Source organism: Brachyhypopomus gauderio, chromosome 16 (genome assembly GCF_052324685.1).
Source record: "Brachyhypopomus gauderio isolate BG-103 chromosome 16, BGAUD_0.2, whole genome shotgun sequence".
Lineage (NCBI taxonomy): Eukaryota > Metazoa > Chordata > Actinopteri > Gymnotiformes > Hypopomidae > Brachyhypopomus > Brachyhypopomus gauderio.
The window spans coordinates 14,814,392-14,836,352 of record NC_135226.1 but is presented as its reverse complement, the minus strand read 5'-3'; the positions used below and the strand labels follow the sequence as shown (position 1 = coordinate 14,836,352).

At 45.2% G+C, this 21,961-nt stretch overlaps 2 protein-coding genes and 1 long non-coding RNA gene across 6 annotated transcripts in view; 1 reads left to right on the top strand and 2 right to left on the bottom strand.

Moving 5' to 3' along the window:
* scaf4b (SR-related CTD-associated factor 4b) overlaps window positions 1-3,949 on the bottom strand; it is a 17,855-nt gene extending 13,906 nt beyond the window's left edge. Inside the window, exons 1-6 of the mRNA XM_076976004.1 lie at window positions 3,776-3,949; window positions 1,625-1,708; window positions 1,384-1,428; window positions 953-1,114; window positions 328-457; window positions 78-202 (exon numbers count right to left, since the gene is read on the bottom strand). Of these exons, the coding sequence (XP_076832119.1) occupies window positions 78-202; window positions 328-457; window positions 953-1,114; window positions 1,384-1,428; window positions 1,625-1,708; window positions 3,776-3,805 (576 nt within the window). The 5' untranslated portion in view covers window positions 3,806-3,949. The remainder of the gene's footprint in view (window positions 1-77; window positions 203-327; window positions 458-952; window positions 1,115-1,383; window positions 1,429-1,624; window positions 1,709-3,775) is intronic.
* Window positions 3,950-4,070: 121 nt separating this feature from the next.
* ccdc150 (coiled-coil domain containing 150) lies at window positions 4,071-20,242 on the top strand. Of its 4 annotated transcripts, XM_076975999.1 has the most exons (27): window positions 4,071-4,158; window positions 5,020-5,379; window positions 5,508-5,686; window positions 6,106-6,174; window positions 6,266-6,382; window positions 6,772-6,901; window positions 7,185-7,228; window positions 7,371-7,463; window positions 7,634-7,729; window positions 9,027-9,151; window positions 9,676-9,841; window positions 9,969-10,037; window positions 10,114-10,206; window positions 10,349-10,420; window positions 10,698-10,775; window positions 13,719-13,847; window positions 13,981-14,051; window positions 14,179-14,263; window positions 14,352-14,500; window positions 14,599-14,725; window positions 14,821-15,012; window positions 15,210-15,278; window positions 15,492-15,623; window positions 15,896-15,982; window positions 16,221-16,385; window positions 17,408-18,698; window positions 20,094-20,242. In XM_076975999.1, the coding sequence occupies exons 2-26, from the start codon at window positions 5,022-5,024 to the stop codon at window positions 17,522-17,524; spliced, it is 3,012 nt and encodes a 1,003-aa protein (XP_076832114.1). In that variant the 5' UTR covers window positions 4,071-4,158; window positions 5,020-5,021; the 3' UTR covers window positions 17,525-18,698; window positions 20,094-20,242. The 4 variants fall into 4 exon arrangements, with proteins under 4 accessions (XP_076832114.1, XP_076832116.1, XP_076832117.1 ...); XM_076976001.1 differs by lacking the exon at window positions 4,071-4,158 and having other exon boundaries at window positions 5,022-5,379; window positions 6,109-6,174; XM_076976002.1 differs by lacking the exon at window positions 4,071-4,158 and having other exon boundaries at window positions 5,022-5,379; window positions 10,352-10,420.
* On the bottom strand, window positions 5,211-7,458 carry LOC143477440 (uncharacterized). Its single transcript, XR_013121552.1, has 5 exons — window positions 6,869-7,458; window positions 6,261-6,331; window positions 6,102-6,165; window positions 5,432-5,610; window positions 5,211-5,342 (listed from the first exon to the last, which is right to left on the bottom strand). It is a non-coding gene; the product is annotated as an uncharacterized LOC143477440 (long non-coding RNA).
* Window positions 20,243-21,961: the final 1,719 nt, after the last annotated feature.

Below are 21,961 nucleotides of genomic sequence, written 5' to 3'. Positions count from 1 at the left end.
GATTAGTAATGTACTCAGGTCTCAGTTAATGCTGGAAGGGCTTGTTATTGTGGTAGTTCACTACTCTGGAGACTCACGTCCAGGCTCTGTGCGGACTGGAGGATCTGAGCGATGGCAGCCAGCGCCGCGGGGGTCTGGATGGGATCCGTGGCTGCTGGCGCCTCCTGAGTGGGCTGCACCGGAACCGCCGTGGCCGGAGACCCTGGGAACACGACACAGAAACAAACAAATAAAAACCACAGCATGGCTGTGGCGCCCCCCGCAGGCCGGTAGGGTCAAACGGAGCCGGCGAGCAGGCGTGGTGGGTGTGTGGTGAGGGCTCCGCACCTTCTGTAGCGCTGCCGTTCTCCAGCACGGGGGTGAGGGCACCAGAGGCCATGGCCAGCAGGGGCTGGATGACATCCATGCTGAACACACAGTTCTTCTGCCACAGCTCCAACACGCGCAAGATCTTCGCCTTCATGGAGAAAAGAAGCGGAACGTTGCAGAGAACACAGCTGAAGATCAAAATTTTGAACATCAAAACACTACTTTAAAATAATTAAAAAAAATAATTAGTGCTGTCAATTCCAGGTGCCGCGATTAAAAGTCCTCACCAGGATTTTGCTCAAGCTTGCTAGATTTTCTAATTAGCAATCCAGGTCAAATTAGTGGAATCAACACAATCCAGGAAGCCTGAGCAAAATCCTGGTGAGGACTTTTAATCGCGGCACCTGGAATTGACAGCACTAAAAATAATACATTTTTACCATAGATACTAAAAATCCTGTTATCCTATTTTAAACTACATGTTTTTTTAAGTAAATACACAAACAGTCCATATCAAATTTAAGAAATAAACTAGTGGTAGAAGATAAGCTACAGATCTTTTTGTTTATGTTGACACAAACACTGACAAATACCAGGTACTACACCTGGTGTGGTATTAGAATAAATCTATGACAGTCAGTACCTTGTCATCTGGAGGGCATTGGTAGAGGCTCTGAAATGTCATGGTGATGTTCTTCAGGAACCTTGGACCAAACACGTCCTTGTCTTCTCCAAACTGATGGCGAGACTGCCTGATTATGGAATCCACTACATACAGACCAGGAACCTTCAGCTCCGGACTGCACTGTACAGATACAGACAGGACACGGGTTCATTCTCAACCTCACTGGAATAGAGGTGTTGTATAAAGGACAGGAAACACAACCATTGTGTTGGGCCTGAAAGATCTTTACAAATGTTTTTTTAACAAAAGTGATTTATGTGATGGGTAGTTCTAGGAAATCAATAGATTGGTCCAACTGGTTAAAATCAAGAACGCAATACAGGGTGCAATAATATGCATATTACAATTTCAAGTAAGTTTTGTACAAGATATAATATTAGACTACATACCCTCTTGATGAACTTCTCAATTATCTGAACAACATGTTTATAAAGCTGAAGGAAGAAACAAGGATACATCAGAAGACTGAACATTTAGCAATCAGGTCCAACAAACATACAACTGATCAAAACATTACCTTTGGAAAATGACCAGTTAGCTAATACCTCCTATGATCAGAGTTCAATCACTTTGTTCCTTCATCACACACACACACACACACACACACACATGATTAATTTCTTACTTTACCTTGATAGCTTTTATCCCAGCCTTTGTAATAGACATCATTTTTGCTCGAGAAATCGGTGGCTTCATGTCCATCAAAGACAGCAGCTGAGAGTGAGGAATGGAAGAGACAGAAATGACACATATGCTCCGCTCCAGCACCCCCACACCCCTTCACCCACAACCACACACTAGCTGCACTACCACACTGCACACAGAGACGCTGAACTAAAAACAAAGTGTGGAAACAGTTCATAGGCAAACAGTCCAAACACAGGGAGTAACTCCAACAGCAAAACAAACAGACCAAAAATAGTTTAACGGTGTAAACATGGTATGGTCAGGTTCGGCATGCAAACACCTTTCTAAAGTGACCAAGCTCCTTTAAGTACTACAGTTTGGTATCACTATTCTCCACCTCCATAAAGTCCCACTAGTATACAGCAAGAGAAGCACTCGGCTCTCTTAAGAGACAACATTACTCACTCTGTGTCAAAGCCATCAGGAGGCATAACTCACGTCAATAAGAATGTAATAAAAGAATAGTTAAACGATGCAGTAATCGGACACAGTCGCCATTGATGTGTACGTTATAAAACGAGGCTGGCGGCCTGCCAGGTCTGTGGGGGTGGAGCGCTTCAAAACAAACAGCACCATGCAGACACGTCCAGAAAGACTCAAAGGTTAAGCACTCAAAAGGTGCTCTCATGTCAGCACACAATTTCTAGATGGATAACATGACAAAAGTGCTTTCTGCCATGATCGAGTAAATGATTACAAATCACACCTTCACAATGCAGTGGTCATTTAGCTGGAGTTAAGTACAAAACAAGTACAAAAACTCCCCCCCCCCCTCACACACACACACACACACACACTACAACAGCTAAACTAATAAAGAATGAACAGCGCTTTCTTACAGAGAGCATGCACAGTATCTTGCAATCACAAAAGTAAACTAGCCTACATCACATTGATGTTAAATGAGACAAATTAAACACCGAGTACGGTACACAATGCATTACTATGACTAAATAAGGGCAGTAAACAACATATTCTCTAGTTCCTCTTTGTAATTGTGCTAAAATATTTACTGCACTTAATTCAGTCAAGAAGTGAGGCCGAAGCCCCCAAGAGCCATGGCTACTTCTCCCTGGGGAATGGTACTGTAGTCACAGCACATTTGGGGGTATTCAGTGGTGAAAGTGAGAGGATAAATCATGTAATAATGTGTTACTAGCATGGTAAGCAGGTATTCAAATAATCAATATTCAACAGACCAAGCTCGCCCTCCCCAAGTCAAAAGACCAGCGTCCAACATTACAGTCACTATCATTGGTAAAGGAAACAAACCAACACCCAAAGGAACATTCACAAGCCAAGTTGGCTCATACAGTAAGTAAACTAGATAAAACAGGAGATAACTAACCCCGTTATCGTTCAGTAGGTAGTGAAACTATTCTTTATAGCACACAGAATGAGAACATGTAAAAATAACAAACGCACCAATATATAAACAAACAAAAACAAAACGAACAAGGATGTTTGTGAAATGCGCGCGCATTTGTCCCGTAGCCGCACGAGCGCTTCGAAATGTCAGGAAATTAGTCATTAATTAGAAATTAAATTAAAGTCGTTGTTATATTTGCGTTGTGATGTTAATGTGCAGCTAGCTGGCGTTTATATGAACTGGTTACATGAGCTGGACACTTTCACACGGACACTGAGGTAAACAGGGCCGAACTTCACCACCACTGGGCCTGAACTCACACACACGGGCGAGACTCACAGCAGGTGTAACGCTGGCCGCTCACAGGAGGACAACAACACACGAGAACCGATGTTTCAATCGATCAGACGATGATCAATAACACATTTACGGTCTTTTAAACGCGTTTGGTGAAGATGAGGAAGCTAACTCGCGACTTTGGGGGAAGGCCTCACTCTGAACCAGCCATATAACCGACCCACCGCGCCAAACCTGATCACAGTTAGTTAACTATGTATTATTTATTGATTTTTACACTTATTCAAACTAAATGGATCTATATTTTGAGAAAACACGACGAGTGTTGTGGTTACTGCGCGTGTTTGTTAGCCACGTTAGCTGAGTTAGCTACGACATCCCACAGACACCGAGCAGACACCGATCAAACCGAGTCAGACATGTCCTACCTCCGTGTTAAAAGCTTTCACCGCGTCCATATTCCCCGTTAGTCTTTTTAGGTGGCTAGGGTGAGTAGTTTTAGCTCCCCGTCCTCATCAGGAACCGATCGAGTAACTAACGTCAACGTTTAACACAACTGAAGAGATCAACAACTTATCGAAACCTCGGCCGGCACCATCGACTTCGAAATACAAACACACAGACACTGTTGGAGTGATTATCGCCCCCTACCGCCCAGGAGGGATATAGCGCATGCGCAGCAAAACAAACACAGACACTGTTGTTGTGACTATCGCCCCCTGCCGTCCAGGAGGGATACAGCGCAGGCGCAGCTCTAGGGAAGACGTTAAGTTGTCTCCATAGAAACAAAAATTGTGAGGAAGTCCATGAGGTGAGTAGCGTAATATAGTTTATCCAGTGTTTAACGAATTGAGCAAAACAATGTTTTAGATATTTGGTGGAACAAATAAAAATATCAGACAGTATAGTCGTCTTGTTTATTTATTTTGCAATAACTCACGCCGTTGTTTTAGTAATACGAATTCAATCTCTGCTGGTTTTAATACTCTAACCCTGCTAGCTAACAGGTAACGATAACGAGACCACACATCTCTGTTTGTGAACTCTTCACATGATTTAGGCTAGCCAAGTCCTGTTTTAAAAGCTACTGATTTCTATTTAACGTTAACATAGTTGTTTGTTTGCTTTTCACACTGACAAAGTGCTGTCTCTTGGTAACTCCATAAATCTTAAAGGATACTCGGTTGTCTGTCCAAGCCTTTAAAACACTACCACTATCAGTTGACATATTCTTGAAAATCAATAGTTTACATTTTAGATTCCTAATGTTCACGTGTTATTGTGTGTTTGTTATTTTAATAAGTCCAATATTTTTCACCTTAATACCATGATTGATGAATGAATGAAACACGTCCAAGCCTAGTAAATTGGACTAAAATATTTACTTTCTTTTGTCGTTCTCAGTTTTTTTTCTGTTATTGACTTTCTAGCTTTCATCACTTTTGGACAACTGCCTTCAGGTGTCTGTGGACAGATTCATAGTTTAAATAACAGTGTTGTCTTCGTCTTCTCCTAGAATGTCCAGTAGACGCCATGTCCATTCAGCAGTGTGACTGGGCTACCGGAGCTCAACACAGATCAAGAGTGAATGAATGTGTGGGCGCCAAGTTGAGTGGCGTATTCCATTTATGTCACTGATGCTTCTTAAATTGGTCTGCTGTCCACACTCTAGTAATGTCCAGGCCAACGATACCACCTCTGAGTGTTGGAGCGACAGCCCCAGAGTCTCTGTCCCTCCTGCAGCAGCGCCTCCTGGTGGCTGAACGGCAGACGGAAGAGGTCGTGCAGCAGCTGGGTTCGTTGGGCGTGTCCAGGGAGCGGCGGGCGAGGCCTTCGGACAGAACGGTACCCCCTCGGCCGCCGAGCCCGGTGAAAGTGTACCGAGCTCTGATGCCAGGGGGGGACAGTGTGCTATGGCGGCAGTGTGAGTCCCTGGTGGCACGAGTCTGCCGACTGGAGAGCGTCTTACACACGCTGAAGCTGACCACCTTCCGTCTGGAGACGGAGAGAGAGCTTAACCCATCCCACACAGGTAAACACACACTCTTTTTTTTCTTAACGTGTGTTGCTGTGTGTGTACGTACGTTCCGGTGACCGCACAGGCTCATTTAAGCGCCCGTTGCTCTCTGTCTCACGTGCACTCCGGGTTGCACGTGGCAGCACGTCTGCAGGAGAGGCTAGCCGCCCTGGAGGAGCAGTGTGAGGAGGAGCAGCGCTCCTCACAGAGGGAGGTGATGCGTTTGAGGGACCAGCTGCAGGAAGCCTGTCGGGAGAGAGAGGAGGCACGGCAGGAGGCGCACACACTCAGACAAAAGCTGGACGTCTCACACTCCTCGAAAGTACATGTTTTTTAATGTACAACTCCACTTAACATCTTCGCTGGGTACAGCGCCCTTATAGTACAGTGCTTCTAGAAAACCGATGTTGCTGTGACCTTTTTTGAAGTATTTCTAGAACATGGCTCATACATTAGTATATCTCGTCTATAACACATCTTCTAGAAAGTGCATGTCTTCTAGAGTATATTATCTGTGTAACCCACCTTGGCAGAACAATTTGAGAGGAGTTGAACAGCATATAGTTCACCTACTCTCAAATACAGATCTTCATGAGAATCTGTTACCAATTACAGTCTAAATAGATCATGTCTACCAAACCAGTATGAAGTGATCATGTGATTTCAGTGTGACGTTTCCTGCTGTACTGTTGTACACAATAGCATCGTTTGTACTTCTCTGTACATGCTCTCCTGACCCAGAAGGATGTTGCTATGGCAGCAGATGAACTGAAGGTGGTAAAAGTTCAGATGAGCCAGAAACTGCAACAGGTGAGAGGTCACCCAGGTCAAAGAGCCTGTTAGGAATACAGTAAGAACAGACACACTAATATTCCTTCCTGACTCTGACCTCTGACCTCAGATGAAGGTGGAGATGGAGCAGGAGACAGCAGCCCGCCTGGAGTCTGAGCAGTCCCACAATGCACTGCTGCAGAGAGTGGAGGAGATAGAGGGAGTGGTGGAGAGAGAGAGAGAGCAGGTCAGAGAAGAAAGAAAGGTTTAAACTACCTTGACAAATCACACACTTTACATTCTGTAATCTGTATGCGAGCTGTTCCTGAGGAATCAAATTGATTTTTTTTTGGTTCTGATTTGGAATATGTTTACAAATGATTGTAAATCTATCCATGAATATGGTTCAATTTCCTGAAAACAGAGCAAAGGAATCATTCTGCTTTAAGAAACATATTTGGATATTAATAATGACGTTCACTGTTTGTTAATGTTATCTAGTGTTAGCTAAGGTGTACCTTAAGGCACGTTATGCCAATTTAAAACGACGGATTTCTCACTAAAAGTCACAGATTGCCTTAAATTTGCTTCAGACTGATAGCTAAGCATAGATGACCATCTCCTAATGATCTATAGGTGAAGGTCCTTCAGGCAGACTGCCATGCCCTACGTGTCGACGGACAGGAGGTAAGGGCGGAGCTGGAAGAGAAGGACAACCTTATACGATACCTACAGAAAGAGTGTCAGCAGCTCGGGGACCAATTAGGTGTGTACAACAGGGTAACAGGACTGTGTTGAACATTGAGTGCAGTATGGAGGCTGGGTTCCACTTCTGAGCCTTGGGTCCTCTTAAGATTTCTCCCTCATGCTCTTCCAAGGGAGTTTTTCCTTGCCACTGTCACCTTGACTTTCTCATTAGGGGCCTAGACCTGCATTCTCTGAATAGATGATGTCTGCAACAACTTTTCATAACAGCACACATAAAAAAAGCTCTACACAAATAAATCTGAATTGAACTAAAACTACACACAATGTTTTGTGCTCATTAGGGCATAAAGAGACTCTCGTATCAGAGCTAACCAATGAGTTAAAGGTAAGAAAGAGAAAATAGAAGAGACTTCAAACGTAATCTAAATGTAAGCGTTCAAAAATGTAATTACAAGACTGGGCACCACATACGAGTGCATGTGTGTGTGTGTGTGTGTGTGTGTGTGTGTGTGTGTGTGTGAGTACAGAGTGTCGGAGTAGCTCTGCAGAAGCAACAGCAGGAAAACAGCAGACTCATCAAGGATGGAGGAGACCTGAGAGCAGCTGCAGATAGAGTCCAGGTACACACAAAAACACACACACACACACACACACACATCAGTCAAGACACACCGTGGCAGCAAACACACGCACTGTATGTAGCAGACCAGTCATAATGTGCATTCACTTAGCCCAGTCTAGGTCATTTGTATTTCATGTTGATAATCAACGTCCTGTCTCTGTCTATTAGGAGCTGAATAATCAGTTGGACACTCAGTGTTCTGATTTGAGTTCAGCACTTCATTCCCTTACTGTGGAGAACAGCCGACTGCAGATCAGCCTGAAGGTGACACTCCTCACCACACGCTAGACTGGGTTGAGTCAGAACCACACGCTAGACTGGGTTGAGACAGAACCACACGCTATACTGGGTTGAGACAGAACCACACGCTAGACTGGGTTCAGTCAGAACCACACGCTAGACTGGGTTAAGTCCAAATCACATGATGGTTAGTCTGAAGTTAACAGTACTCATGAATGAATGAATGAATGTTCAACTTATATAGCGCCTTTCTATATACCCAAGGACGCTTTACAATTTTAACACGGATACAACTCGTACACAACCAATCACACACCGGCGAGAAGCGGCAGCCAATTGCGCACAGCGTACTCTCAACCGGGATCCACAGCCCCCTGGGGGACTGAATGGGGTGCAGGAAGGGGAGAGAGGACAGACCCCAGTGGCAGAGCACCATCCGCCACTGGACATACAAGCACACACACATTCAGACAACTGAATCACATGCTGTATACTGGGTTCAGTCCAAATCACATGCTAGTTAGGGTTCAGTCAGACAGGCTTCAAGCTGTAAAACGTCATTGTAACAAACCTGGCTTAGCCAGTGGGACGCATATGCAGCTTTCAAGAGGTTTAATGTAAATGTCTAACACAAAAACAATACAACTCATACAAAGACCAAAGATAACAATAACTAACACAAAAGTCATAAGGACAAACCGAATACTCACAAATTACACTATACAGCTTAACAACATTCAACTCACAAGATACAACTGACAACATGCAATAACCCACAACAACCAGGACCAAACACAGGACTTAAATACAGCAACTAAACAAGGGACACAACAAGACACACCTGAAGGTGATAACGAGGGGCAGGGAACATGGCAGGGGTGTGAAACCAGAGACAACTAGGAAATGTCAAAATAAAAGACACGCAAACACAGAGAACAAAACAAAAGTCAAGACTGACAAGGGGGGGAGACAGGAACACATGACAGTCATGATGTTGCAAACCTGAACAAATGCACAAACATAATCCCTGGGAGTGTTTTTACCACAGCTGACTTTCTCTATTCATATTATTTCCAAGGAGATTTTGAAGGAAGCATCTGAGTGATATAAGCAACTTTTTAGAAGAAGCTTTTAAAAGTTTGTCCGCCTGTCAAAATGGGCAATTTCAGACAGGCGCGCAGACAGATATGACAGGCTAAGTCTAAACAACCCTTCAGCGTTGTAGAAGGAAGTACCTCCCATGCACCAGGTATGCACACGGATGGGGGTGATGTCATGTGTTAAACCAAGCTCGCTTGGACTAATGCTGTTTTGGTTCTAGATGGAGCAGGACCGTGCGGCCCAGCGTGTGAAAGAACAGGACCTGCTGTTAGACACTGCCAGGAGAAATATCCAGTCTGAACTGCAGGAGGCGCTAGCCGATAGGCTCTTGGTTAAGAAAGAACTGTGAGTTATCTAACCGCAAACAAAACGGCTGTGTGTGGTATTTATTGCTAATTTAACCCCGCATTCAAAGCTAATATACAGGTATAATCTACATACATTGTAGCCTGTAATATGACATTGACATAGTTCTTGTTATTTTGACTCTGTAATCCAGGATATTGGAATATGAAATTAAATATTGACTATGAGATTAAATTGTCATATTTAATTTGTGGGTATGTACTTTTATACTGGGTGGACCATAGTGGAATTGCAGTCCTGGAACACAGCCAACTAAGCCAAAGTTCTAAAGGAAGGGAAAGTAACAGTAATGTGAGGGTTGGTGTGGTGTGGGTTACACACAGGTTTGGATCAGGTTGGTTATATACAGGGTATGTGTGGTTAAGCTTAGATATAAGTGTTTTTTAGTATAGTGCCTGGTTGATTTTTGCAGGTATATCAATTTAAGTTGTGTATATATAATTACATGATAAAAGACTGGCACGATCAGCAGCCAATCAGATGTGCTCATTCTTCCTAAAAAGGGAGGTTCTGAGGTCCGATCATGCCAAACTGCAGCAGAGTTCTGCTGTTGCCTTGGAGACCTCTGCCACTCATCAGGACCTGTTGGAGAGAACTATTGCACGCTTGCGGGAGGAAGCAGACAGTGCCGTTAGGAATGGAGAGAGCACGCAGAAGGAGAGAGATGAGGTGAACACAACACACACCATCTCCCAGCTGCCGGGTTACACTTCACATGGACACGCCTGGCGTTCTTCTGTACAAATAAAGTCTTTGTGACGGCAGACATCGTTCTAACCTCCTCCCCGTCTCTCAGATGACTGCAACAGTCTCTAAACTGGAAAAAGAGCGGAACTCTTTAGAAACACGGCTTTCTGAGCTCCAGGTATAGATTCACGGAAAGAATCGAATGAATTTGGTGATTTTGGTACATTTTAAAATTTCTATCACTCCTCTGACAGGAGGAGTTGTTTGAAACAAACTCCACCCTGCAGAAACAGGAAGAAGAGAACAGGAGGATGATGGGAAGTCTGGCAGCTGTGCAACATCAGCAGGTATAGAAGTCAAGAAGTCAGGTGGTCAGAGGGTTGTGTCAGGTGGTCAGAGGGTTGTGTAAGGTGGCATCACCCTCACTCATCACCCGTGATACTTGAATATCGTTCTCATTGTCTCTGTCTCTCTCTGTCTCTCTCCCAGCAGGTAGAGCAGGTGTTGCAGCAGCTGTTGGACAGTAAGAACAAGCTGTCCTATGAGAACAACAAGCTTCAGGTGAGAAAGAGACATATGGACACACACACACACACACACACACACACACACACATATATGGACACACAAACCCAAGTACTAAATAGCCATATGAATGAACACACACACATACACTATATTGCCAAAAGTATTTGCTCATCCATCCAAATTATTGGAATACACATACACAAATGATAACATTTAACAGTCATACGCTATTCTACATTTATGTTTGTGTGTATATCTGATTCTCAGGCTCACTGTGTGTGTGTGTGTGTGTGTGTGTGTGTGTTTTCAGGCTCAGGTTAAACAGCTGGAGGTGGAGTGCACAGTGCAACAGCAAACAAGCTCCTCTCTAGAGAGTAAATACGCACAGGTACACACACACACACACACACACACACAAACACACAGGAGTGTGCACAAATACACATGTGTACACACACACCAACTATTTTATGGAAGACCATTACAGAGGTACACATCCACACACACTCACTCTTGATATCACAAACCCCATCTGCTGGACTGCCTGGCGAGCCAGTGTAGGTTATGGATTGGTTCTGACTGACTGGCGGACTGGCCTGTGCGGTGGCTAGCTACCTAGACATCTAGATGTGATTAGCAGTGTAGATCACAATAATCACACTGCTACCTGTGAAGAATGACTGATGTTCTTTTTAATCATGTAATTAGGTAGTAGTTATCAAGGGTGGAAACTGGACAAACTGGGCGTTTGAATGAGATTGAGGCACTGTGATAACATGCAGCATCAAGAGCAACAAAGCAAGGTTCTTTGTTTTATTTTTTATTTGGATATTGGAATTAATTTTGCTGATATATTGGGGTGACTTGCAGTGAGACATGGTGTAATAAGTAATACTTCATTTGCATACTGGAAGCACATGGCACACGGATGAACACTTGACAGAAGTGACAGGTTACGTTATGAGAGGCTACATGACCACAGGTGGAGGTGCACCAAACGCTACAAACAGGTTATTAAAGCAAGAACTTCAGCTGTAAACGCCAACGTCTCGGCCATGCAACAATGCGGGTGACGAACCGTGGGTGGTGTTTTGCTGAAAGGGCTAAATATGTCTGGCACATAGATCCTTATAATATAAAGTGGGATCAGAATTTATGGATATATCAATGACCTCTCTTTGATTTAAAGCAGCACGCATGAACAGCGACGCACATGTTACAGCTGCTGGGTGTATTTGTGCTTCTGGAATATTATCCATGTAAGCTGAGTCTACAACTGAACAGAAGATGAGGAAATGAAAGTGTAGCACAACTAAAGTGTAGACGCCGGCCTCTTCCTTAAAGTGTCTTGGGCCACACTGCTGATGCCAATTTGAGCTGTGTCTTTTTTGTGAAAAACGAATCTCCAGATTTAGTGACTTGACAAAACCTATTTGGAGGATTCGACCATTTCTTGGGTGCTGTTCTCTGTGAAACACCAGTCGACAGTGACATGTCTTGTCTCGCCTCCTTTCACAGCTCATATCTGATTAAAGTCATTGTCTTTCTTGATGAAATTTATCCAACTTCTTTCTCCTCTTCTTTGTGGACCACATCTTCTCCTTACATTTCTATTTCCTCTCTGCTTACTGAAAGCTTTTGTTCATTTAATTTCCTTTTCTTCTGAAGCACAAAGTGTTGCTTTGAATCTCTCGGTCAGGTGACTCCTTCCAGAGGAACTGAAGGCTGACTGTTGTGGCAGACAGCAACAGCTGACAATCCAGTTTTCGTAACGGGAGATACACTTTTAAAATCTTGCTCAGATATCTGTGGAATTGCCAGTAGATCTGTGAAATCAAGAACTGCAAATACTTCAATACTTCAAAACAAATCAGTAATCTCATTGGGACAGACTGATCAAGTATTAAGGCAGAACTGAATAATATTTTAGCTCTCAAGAAGTACAGAGTACATGATAAACCATGTGCTGCTACATAAGCCCAATGTCACCAAGACATCAAGGTCCAGTAATCCATCCTACAGTGGTGGGTGTATCATTTTTATATATAATGCTAAAATACATTCACTCTGCCTCTAAAGAAAAGGTATGCAAAAGTTTGGGCACCCCTGATCATTTTGATGATTTTCCTTTATTAATCATTGATTGTTCGGATCAGCAATTTCAGGTAAATATATCATATATTAGGCAAATTAGTAATCATTAAAAGGTGTCATTAGACCACCATATGGCCTATACCTTCATTGTTGTCACAACTAAATGTTTCCACTTCATCAATTCTTACTAAGTCCTTCCATGCATAAGAATCTCATTTCCTCACCTTCATAGTTCATGGCCACACCTTAATTTTATTAAAAATGGATGTCACCAGAAGGGCTCCTTAGACAAGTGGATTTGTTGGAGACACTTTAGGTTAACATTTGAACTAGCTTGCTTGTATTTTGGAACATTTTTGGTGAGGTTAATGGCGATGAGGATTGTTGTAATCATTTTTAATCTAGCTAATCTTTTGCACATAGTCAGGTCTGTGAAAAACATGCAAGCCTCTTACTGAGCCATCATCACCCCTCCCCATCATATAGCGCATATAGAAAACATGCACGCAACTGTTTCATTTAACATTCAGTGTCGTTATGCCTATGACTAACAATTGCTAATAGGCTACCCAGTAGATTAGCTTAGACTCGAGGCTTTTCCTAAACACATCATACACCTGAGCTCTGTGCTCACCTGAAACATTTCAAGAACGTTACAGAATGTGTTATAATAAATGCAAATTCAACAAGCCACTAAGCAAGCATAGTCTCACTGGTGGGACCTACGAGGGTCGGCAGGGGCAGCTCAAACAGGTATACACACACTTTCTCTCCATCTTTTACTGTCTGTGAACTAATGAAGCTTGCTATAAACCACTTTTACGGCTAAACCCTCAAAATGAAAACCTAGCAAATATCGCAGCCCTTCTTCAAATCAGCATCCGTATATTTGTTTGGACTAGCCAAATTGTCCCCACATGTGGTGTTGTGTGTAGTGCTGCTTGAGTAATGTAGATGGTGAGAGGGGTGTCAGTCAAGTATGATCATTAGAATTTAAGGTCAACACCCAGCCTGCTTTCAGGTTTGTTCACTGAATTCAATTGTTTTTTAGGATTTATTAATCAAAAAAAATTTTTTTTAATGTGTTTAATATTACTCACAATTGGCAGTATAAACCTGTTTAATATTTAATCTTGTGCTCCCTAAGAAAGTTTCCTGTTTTTTTTCTCTCTTATTTTCTCTGTGCGTGTGTCTGTGTGTGTGTCTGTGTGTGTGTGCTCACACATGTGTGTCCCAGGTGCAGGAAGATTTACGAATGAAGGATTGTCAGGTGTGTTTGTTTGGTTCAGAGAGAGAGGAGGTGCAGAGAGAGAACCAGAGACTGAGAGAGCAACTGGCCACACTGCAGTTACAGCACAGACACATTGTGTGTGTGTGTGTGTGTGTGTGTGTGTGTGTGTGTGTGTGTGTGTGTGTGTGTGTGTGTGTGTGTGTGAGAGAGACACGATTAATTGAGTGAGACGCAGGGGGACGCTGTAATGTCTCACTCCTGTCTACAGCAAAACACTGACGTCCTGCAGACTGAGACAGGAGGCAAAGAGCAGGAGCTATGTACACTTCGGAGAGAAAGGTGTGTGTGTGTGTGTGTGTGTGTGTGTGTGTGTGTGTGTGTGTGTGTGTGTGTGTGTGTGTGTGTTCAAAATGATAAAAGACTCCATGTTGTAATAATGAAATCTGTTTGTTGTGTGTTATGTTAGACTACAGAGTCTACAAGAAATTCAAAAACTCAAAGAGGAAGTGGAAAATCTACATAGCTTGCTCATACACACTACGCACGAACAGGTTACATTCATACACACACCCCCGCACACACACACCCACACACGAGACCGTAAACAAAGGCTGGAACCCAATCTGAGGGTTGTTCTAGGTGGCTGCTTTGCGTGAGGGGTTGGTCACAGCTCAGGCGGACAACAGGAAGCTCGCTCTGAATTTAGAGCAGGCCTTACACACCAAGCGGTCCGCACAGCAGAAACTACATCAAAGCCAACAACAGCACCATAGCACCCTCAAGCATAGGTGTGTGGTGGAGGGGGCCTGGGGGGGGGGGATAAACAAGTGATATGTGACACGATTTAATTTGGAGCGAGTACTTGTATGCATATTTCCGTCCTCAGAGAGGCGGAGCTAGATGACGCGAGGGAAGAGATTGGGTGTTTGGCTGAGAAGGTTGACGCCCTCGGTCAGCAGCTCCAAAGAGAAAAGGACTGTGGGAGGAAGCTAGCTCGCCAGGAAATATCTGAGGTACTTTTGTTATTCGTTCAACTTTTCTTTCTTTGTTTTCAACATAAACTTTCATTAGCTCTGTTGTTCTCTGATTTCCTCTGCTCCCACATCAGCTGAAGAAAGCACTCGATAATGCTTCAGTCAGGTCACATGACCTCTCGCGAGCCAATCGGGACCTACGGGAGAAATTGGCTGAGCTGGACAAGCTAGTGTCCAGTCAGAAGTCTCGAATTAAAGCTCAGAAGGCCCAGCTGAAGCAGCAGCTGGACATCAAAATGGCTTTGGCCCATTCTCAGAAAATAAAGGTGAAACATGCAGCCCAAAAAATAGGTTATCTGAATGAATTACACGCATGCAGCACGTTTCTGAGAACCCAAGGGCACTTTACAATCAACACACAATAAACACAAGCCCACACTATAGGTCTGATGGCCTAAATCATCTCACAAACTGTAACACAGACTTCACCTGAGTTGGTAAAATTCTTTTATCTGTTGTACAGGATTTGGAAGCAGAAATTACAAGCTTGGAAAACTCAAAGAATGAATATGAGAGAAAGTGTTTGGAACAGGTGTGAGATACCCACATGTATATACAAACGCACAAATATGCACAAACTCAGTAGATTCTCAATAGAGGAAACATGGAAATAAACACATACATTAACAGATACCAGCACACCCCATTGCTTACAGACAACATTCACTTTGGATCAGAAAGACAATGCTAGTTTTATGGTTAAATGCCTCAGTGTTACAGTTACAAAATTGTTTGTGTCTGTTAGTCTCAGTCATTGCTAAAGGTGCGCAGTGAAATGGCATCTCTGCAGACAGAGCTGCATAGTCTGTCCTCCAGCCAGCAGGGGGAGCTACAGGCAGCCAAAGACCTCACTCACAAACTACAGGAGAAATGCAAGGTTACTTTTCTCTATCCTTCTTTTTTCTCTTTTCTCTCTTTTTCTCTATCTGTCATCTTCTGTTCTTTCCTCATTTTTTTTCTTCCAATGTCTGTCACAGGAGAATAATAATATCTAATTCTGCCTCAGACTAGAAATACATAGTGAGTGGTTGGTGCTGAACTGTGTGTGTGTGTGTGTGTGTGTGTGTGTGTGTGTGTGTGTGTGTGTGTGTGTGTGTGTGTGTGTGTGTGTGTGTGTGTGTGTGTGTGTGTGTGTGTGTGTGTGTGTAGATGCTGGAGAGGTGTGTAGTAAAGTTGAGAGTGGAGAGGGATGAAGCGGAGGTGAAAATGAGGGAAGTCGTTTTGGAGTCCCAGCAGGTAGAGCTGCTGCTATCACTGATACTCATGTGGTCAGAGTGCTCAATGACACACAACAAATGATTCTGTACACTTGAACCCTCTTGAGTTCAATTGCAGGATTCAATGTATTTGCAAAAAATTTACTTTTGAAATGACATCTTTTGAGTATTCGGTCCCCAGTTCAGAAACAAATGATACACTAATTTTTCTTCCATTTCATTTCTGCTTTCCACTCGTAACCCTTTTCCGTGAGCAGATCTCGGACAACCTGCAGGAGGCGCACTACTGGTTCCGCACCAAGTTCGAGAGCTTGAAAACAGAGGTGGAACAGAATGGGGTGGAACCTCAGGACTGTGCTGAGCAATCCAGGGGGACCTCAAAAGACAGCACACCAGAATCTCTAGCACAGGACACTGGCAAGGTGATCCCCAGACCTGCAGGGCTTTAAATCCAAGACTGCTCTCACTGTTTTTTGTAAGGGGTTTAAATGTTATAATACTGCCAGATGTTTGAATCAAAACAAACCCACTTAATATAGCTTTATACAGTTATAGTACTTTTAGTACAGTATAACAACCATGAAGTCATGGTCATTAGGTACAGGATCAGTTCTATTCCATCTGTTCTATTCCGGATCTGGAATGGATCTGGTTCTGGCCTGTGACCTCAGCCACACCAGGATTTCGTCTGCAGTCAGCGTGAGCCCATCCTCCAGCCAGATAATCGCTGGCCCGTTTTGGCATAGGGGCCGTGTCCTGGTTCAAAGGTCAGACGGTTGCCCTGGGAGCCCTGGCACCTGTCTGTGCTGTGGTGGTGAGAGTCTCTCTGTGCTGTGGTGGTGAGGGCCTCTCTGTGCTGTGGTGGTGAGGGTCTCTCTGTGCTGTGGTGGTGAGGGTCTCTCTGTGCTGTGGTGGTGAGGGTCTCTCTGTGCTGTGGTGGTGAGGGTCTCTCTGTGCTCTGGTGGTGAGGGTCTCTCTGAGCTGTGGTGGTGAGGGTCTCTCTGAGCTGTGGTGGTGAGGGTCTCTCTGTGCTGTGGTGGTGAGGGTCTCTCTGTGCTGTGGTGGTGAGGGTCTCTCTGAGCTGTGGTGGTGAGGGTCTCTCTGTGCTGTGGTGGTGAGGGTCTCTCTGTGCTCTGGTGGTGAGGGTCTCTCTGAGCTGTGGTGGTGAGGGTCTCTCTGTGCTGTGGTGGTGAGGGCCTCTCTGTGCTGTGGTGGTGAGGGCCTCTCTGTGCTGTGGTGGTGAGGGCCTCTCTGTGCTGTGGTGGTGAGGGTCTCTCTGAGCTGTGGTGGTGAGGGCCTCTCTGTGCTGTGGTGGTGAGGGTCTCTCTGTGCTGTGGTGGTGAGGGCCTCTCTGTGCTGTGGTGGTGAGGGCCTCTCTGTGCTGTGGTGGTGAGGGTCTCTCTGAGCTGTGGTGGTGAGGGTCTCTCTGCTCCCGTGTGTCCAGGTGCTGGTGTGTGTGGCTGAGCCGGAAGTGGAGCGCTGGGAGTCAACGCTGCAGCGCTGGGAGACCAAGAGAGAGCAGAGTCACGGCATCGCCCAGGGCTGCACGCCCACGGGATGAACACGCACACACACACACACACACACACACATACACACACACACACACACACACACTCACCTTACTGCATACTCACTCATATTAACATATACATACCCCCACACACACATATACATACACACAGGGCCGGAGTGGGCACCTTTTTCAGCCCGAGAGTTTCATGCTCAAATCCGGCCCAAAATTATTTTTCCCTCCCAATCGGCCCAAACTAGAGATTGACATGAGCCGGCCCATCTGGAAACTTCCCGAATCTCCCGATTAGCCACTCCAGCTATGCATACACCCACACACACACGTACTGCACAATGACATTAACATACACACACACACACACACACACACACACACACACACACACACACACACACACACACACTGTACACTTAACATTAACATACACACACATCACATTGTACAAAAGTGTGCCTCAGTACATAGAAATCCAAGTGCCCCTCTATTCGTATTTATTCCCTGTTTAAACTAGTTTGGAAACTAGAGAATATTTTCTGTCATTTTACGCTATGAGCCTCAGGCAAATCATGCAGGTATATTTCTCTCAGAGAATTCTAGTAAATAAAGCTATGAATTTAATTGTATCTTTTAATTTTGATTTTTACATGCATAGTATTTGTTGCTAAGTGTGATTTATAAGAATAACATGTCTGTTGTAACAGTCTGCCTTTGGGACAAAATTCATATAAACATCATTTCATATTGTATGTATACGACGATGATGGGCTCGTGTCACATACAACTGGAACCATAACAGTTCACACGCACCTTTGCGTGAAAATCAACATAATTGCAGAGTAAGCTCGGGTGTGTTTACAAATAAATGAATAACTACGTTGTTATTACGGTTTTACAACACGTCAAGTTCACTTTTCCCATCTGCTCCGTCACCGGGACGCCAAGCAGCTGTTTTCGAGTAGCGACCCTCTCAACGCGGAGACGCGCGTGACACCCGGCGCGCGTTCTCGTCGCTCCGGCCTCCTCGTCTCCGCGGCGCGCGAGACTGACTCCGCTCCTCTGCCACGTAATCCAGCGGCACGCGAGACGGCGCACGAGCCCCGCGACCGGTCCAAGACCCACCGGACCGGCACACGAGCGGAAGAAAAACAGCGATACAGTCGGCGGAAAGTGCTATAAATATCGGCGAGGGGGTCCGTGAACGGTAAATATCTGATTAAACAGACACGAGGTAAGCAAAAGTGTTGGGAAGTGCGTGAGTTCGGTCCGCGTTCCCGGTCCACGGGCTATAAACGGCAACGGAGTCCGGTTTCAGGTGGAGGCGAACGGCGAGGCGAGGCGGTTCCGTTTGAGCCGTGGTGGATCTTGACGTTTCGGACCCAGTACTTTCAGACGTGCGGTGCGTTTGTGGCGCCCCCCCCTCCCCGTGGTCTCGGTCCCGTTTAACGGGACGGGTCCGCCACATGTGTTCCGTTCACCGTGCATGGGCGGCGCGTGCGCTGTGCCGAGACCACGAGTCGCACTAAAAAGTTCTGAACTCTCGGCCCGGACGGCGAGCGTAACTTTAAACGTGCTGTACTGGGAGTACTGGGAGTTCGGACAGAGTTGATCATGGTGTCGGAGGATACCGACCACTCGGAACCAGTGAACGAGGTTGCACGACACAGCCACCTGTAGCTGTGCTGCTGGGGCTGAAGTGGGTCCAGACTCATCCGGATCAGAGGAGGGATCCACTTTAAACTTTAGATCGTCCTCATAAAGTGTCCAAGTGCACAACAGCACCACGATTCCTCCGTGATTACAGACGAGTGACATGATGCGAGAGAAATGTCACCGTGCCCTAAATAGTTCAGTGTTTCTTCATGATTCTTGTTAATTAGCTCAGTTTCGTATTTGATCTGATGGTATAATATTGAAATGAAGACTTTTAGCAGTGGGTGTGCAGTGAATGTTTGTTTTTCCTTTAGATTGTTTAGTGCAATGGACTGAGCTACTGTAGTACACACACACGTACATGAGTTTTAACGTTTTACACTCACTTCCTGTTTGCCTGGGAGGGGCACTGTGGGGATTTGGGCTGGATTTCTGTTTTCGCTTGTGTGTGTGTGTGTGTGTGTGTGTGTGTGTGTGTGTGTGTGTGTGTGTGTGTGTGTGTGTGTGTGTGAGCTTTTGTTTGTTTGTTTTCGTGCTGTTGTTTTATTCGGGGAGGGGGGGTACACGTGTATGGGGGGTACACGTTTATAGGGGATTAATGTGTTACCCTGAATGTGACTTTTTTCCCCTCTGAGTGTTCTCACTGCTGGTCTTTGCACAGTTGCCATGGCTACAGGTGTAAAGTTTCTGCAGGAACCCAGAAAAGGATAAAAACACAATATTTTCTGGATTGACCCATTTGCTCATGCTTAAACATTACAATAATGTTACAATAATAACTATAATAATAAATATTATTAATTGTATTATTAATAATAATTATAATAATATAATAGTAACATTACAAAATGTTACTCATTTTGTGCAGTTCCAGCTTCATTTATAAATGCAAGGCCCCTGTCAGTAAATAAATAAAGAATGCCTTTTTCACACTGTTTTTCTGCAGGCTGAGGACGTTGATCAGGAGGGTCTGTGTATGTGATCACTGCTGCCCTGGCATGTGCGTGTGTGTGTGTGTGCGCGGGGGGATCGAGTGTTCTAAGGGTGTGAAAGTGTGAGGGGGCCCTCCCCCGTGTGGATGTGGGCGGGGCGTCATGCGGCAGCTGAAGGGCAAGCCGAAGAAGGAGTCGTGGAAGGACAAGAAGGAGCGTAAGCAGGCCATGCAGGAGGCGCGCGAGCAGGTGGCCACCGTGGTGCTGCCCACGCTCGTCATCCTCGTGCTCCTCATCGTCCTCTTCGTCTACGTGGCCACCAGACCCGGGGCCATCCAGTAGCCCCGCCCCCCAGCGTCTGGAGACCCCGCCCGTGGGCGGACCCACCAGATTTGGATAACCCACCCCGCAGAAATCATGCCAAGCCCGGAGATGAGCGGTAGACACGCATCAGACAATCAGACGTCCCATCAGACTCCGCCTCTGTCCGACAATCAGACGTCCCACCAGACTCCGCCTCTGTCCGTGTCTCCTCTCCTCCTGCTGTCTCTCTGCCTCAAACGCGGAGCTGTCCAGAGGACGTGAGCCGATTACCCAGACATCCCTGCTTCTCTTTCTTTCTGTATGTCCCTTTCAGTATTCAGACAAAAAAATGGCCCGTGGACTGACTGCACAAGGTGGAGACGTTTGCTCTGCCACCACACGACTGTGTGAAGGAGCATTTTGGCTTCTGCTGAAGGAGCCACTCCAAGACAGCCGAGCTCAGGCCGACCGTGGCTGCCATGTTGGCTCAGGCCATGTTTACAGGGGTTGAGTTTCATGCCAAAGCACCTAAAATTCAGCAGCTCCAGCCTGAGCTTGGAGCAGTAGACATTAATGACATTCAAAAATTGAATGATCCACATTCTAGGATTACACCTCTGTCTAGCGCACACACACACACACACACACACACACACACACACACATACACACACCGTGTTCGTGCACTCATTCATGTTCTCTTGTTTCGCTTGGATGTCCGAGGACAACAGGGCTGTCCTTTGTCTTCACTCATACCATTCAAAAGTATGCAGTTACAATTTGTATTGAACAAAAGAAACGTAAGTATTTTAGTAATGGAAAAGTGACTGTTTGTATCAGCCCCACCCATAGGAGATCTAGCCCCATTCAGGGATTGGTCACACCCCTTCTTCTGAACATTTACCATCCTGCAGAGTTTAGCCACACCCCTTTTCTTGGACATTGCTGTTCGTCTGTTGCCGTATGCAAATCGATAGCCACCTCCACCTGCCTTAATCAATGGTGGTCAGTTTATGTCCATGGGACCAGTTGTTATTTGAATGGAGGAGCACCATGGATATTAACATGGTGGCATGGCGCTCTTTCACATGACAGCTTCAATCCTGAATATGTCCGTCACCTGCAAACATCCGGCCAGCAGCATCATGTGATCAGAAGCTGACCAATGGTGACCCAGAGGACGGATCATGCAAACCGTGCATGTCTGGCGGTGAGACTTCCAGCTGTACGCATGCAAGGTGTACATGACCGTGTATGTAATCTTATCTGTGTAAGCGGTTTATCTGTCTGTCTAATCTTTGCCAGTGTTACTGTAAGCACAACGCCTGGTTAATGTGTGTCTTGCGATTCTCATGTAATAGTCGATTCTGTTGGCAGAGCACAGTAGATACAGCAACACTCGGATAACCCAGACAGTGTGCCTTAGTGTAACCAGGTTTTGGAATAGTCATGATGTAACTTCAGAGTGTGTGTGTGTGTGTTTGTGTGAGTGAGAGAGAGAAAGAGAGAGAGAGAGAGAAAAACAAAGTGCACATGTGCCCATTCATGAGTGTTTACCGTTCTGAGTTTATTTTGTAAA

What these genes read in the sequence shown, in the direction of transcription:
- ccdc150 (XM_076975999.1), top strand. Translation starts at nt 5,022, where the DNA reads ATGTCCAGGCCAACGATACCACCTCTGAGTGTTGGAGCGACAGCCCCA. An exon ending in TACACACTACGCACGAACAG is followed by an intron (nt 14,264 to 14,351) that starts GTTACATTCATA and finishes GGGTTGTTCTAG; the next exon opens with GTGGCTGCTTTGCGTGAGGG. An exon ending in AACTACAGGAGAAATGCAAG is followed by an intron (nt 15,624 to 15,895) that starts GTTACTTTTCTC and finishes GTGTGTGTGTAG; the next exon opens with ATGCTGGAGAGGTGTGTAGT.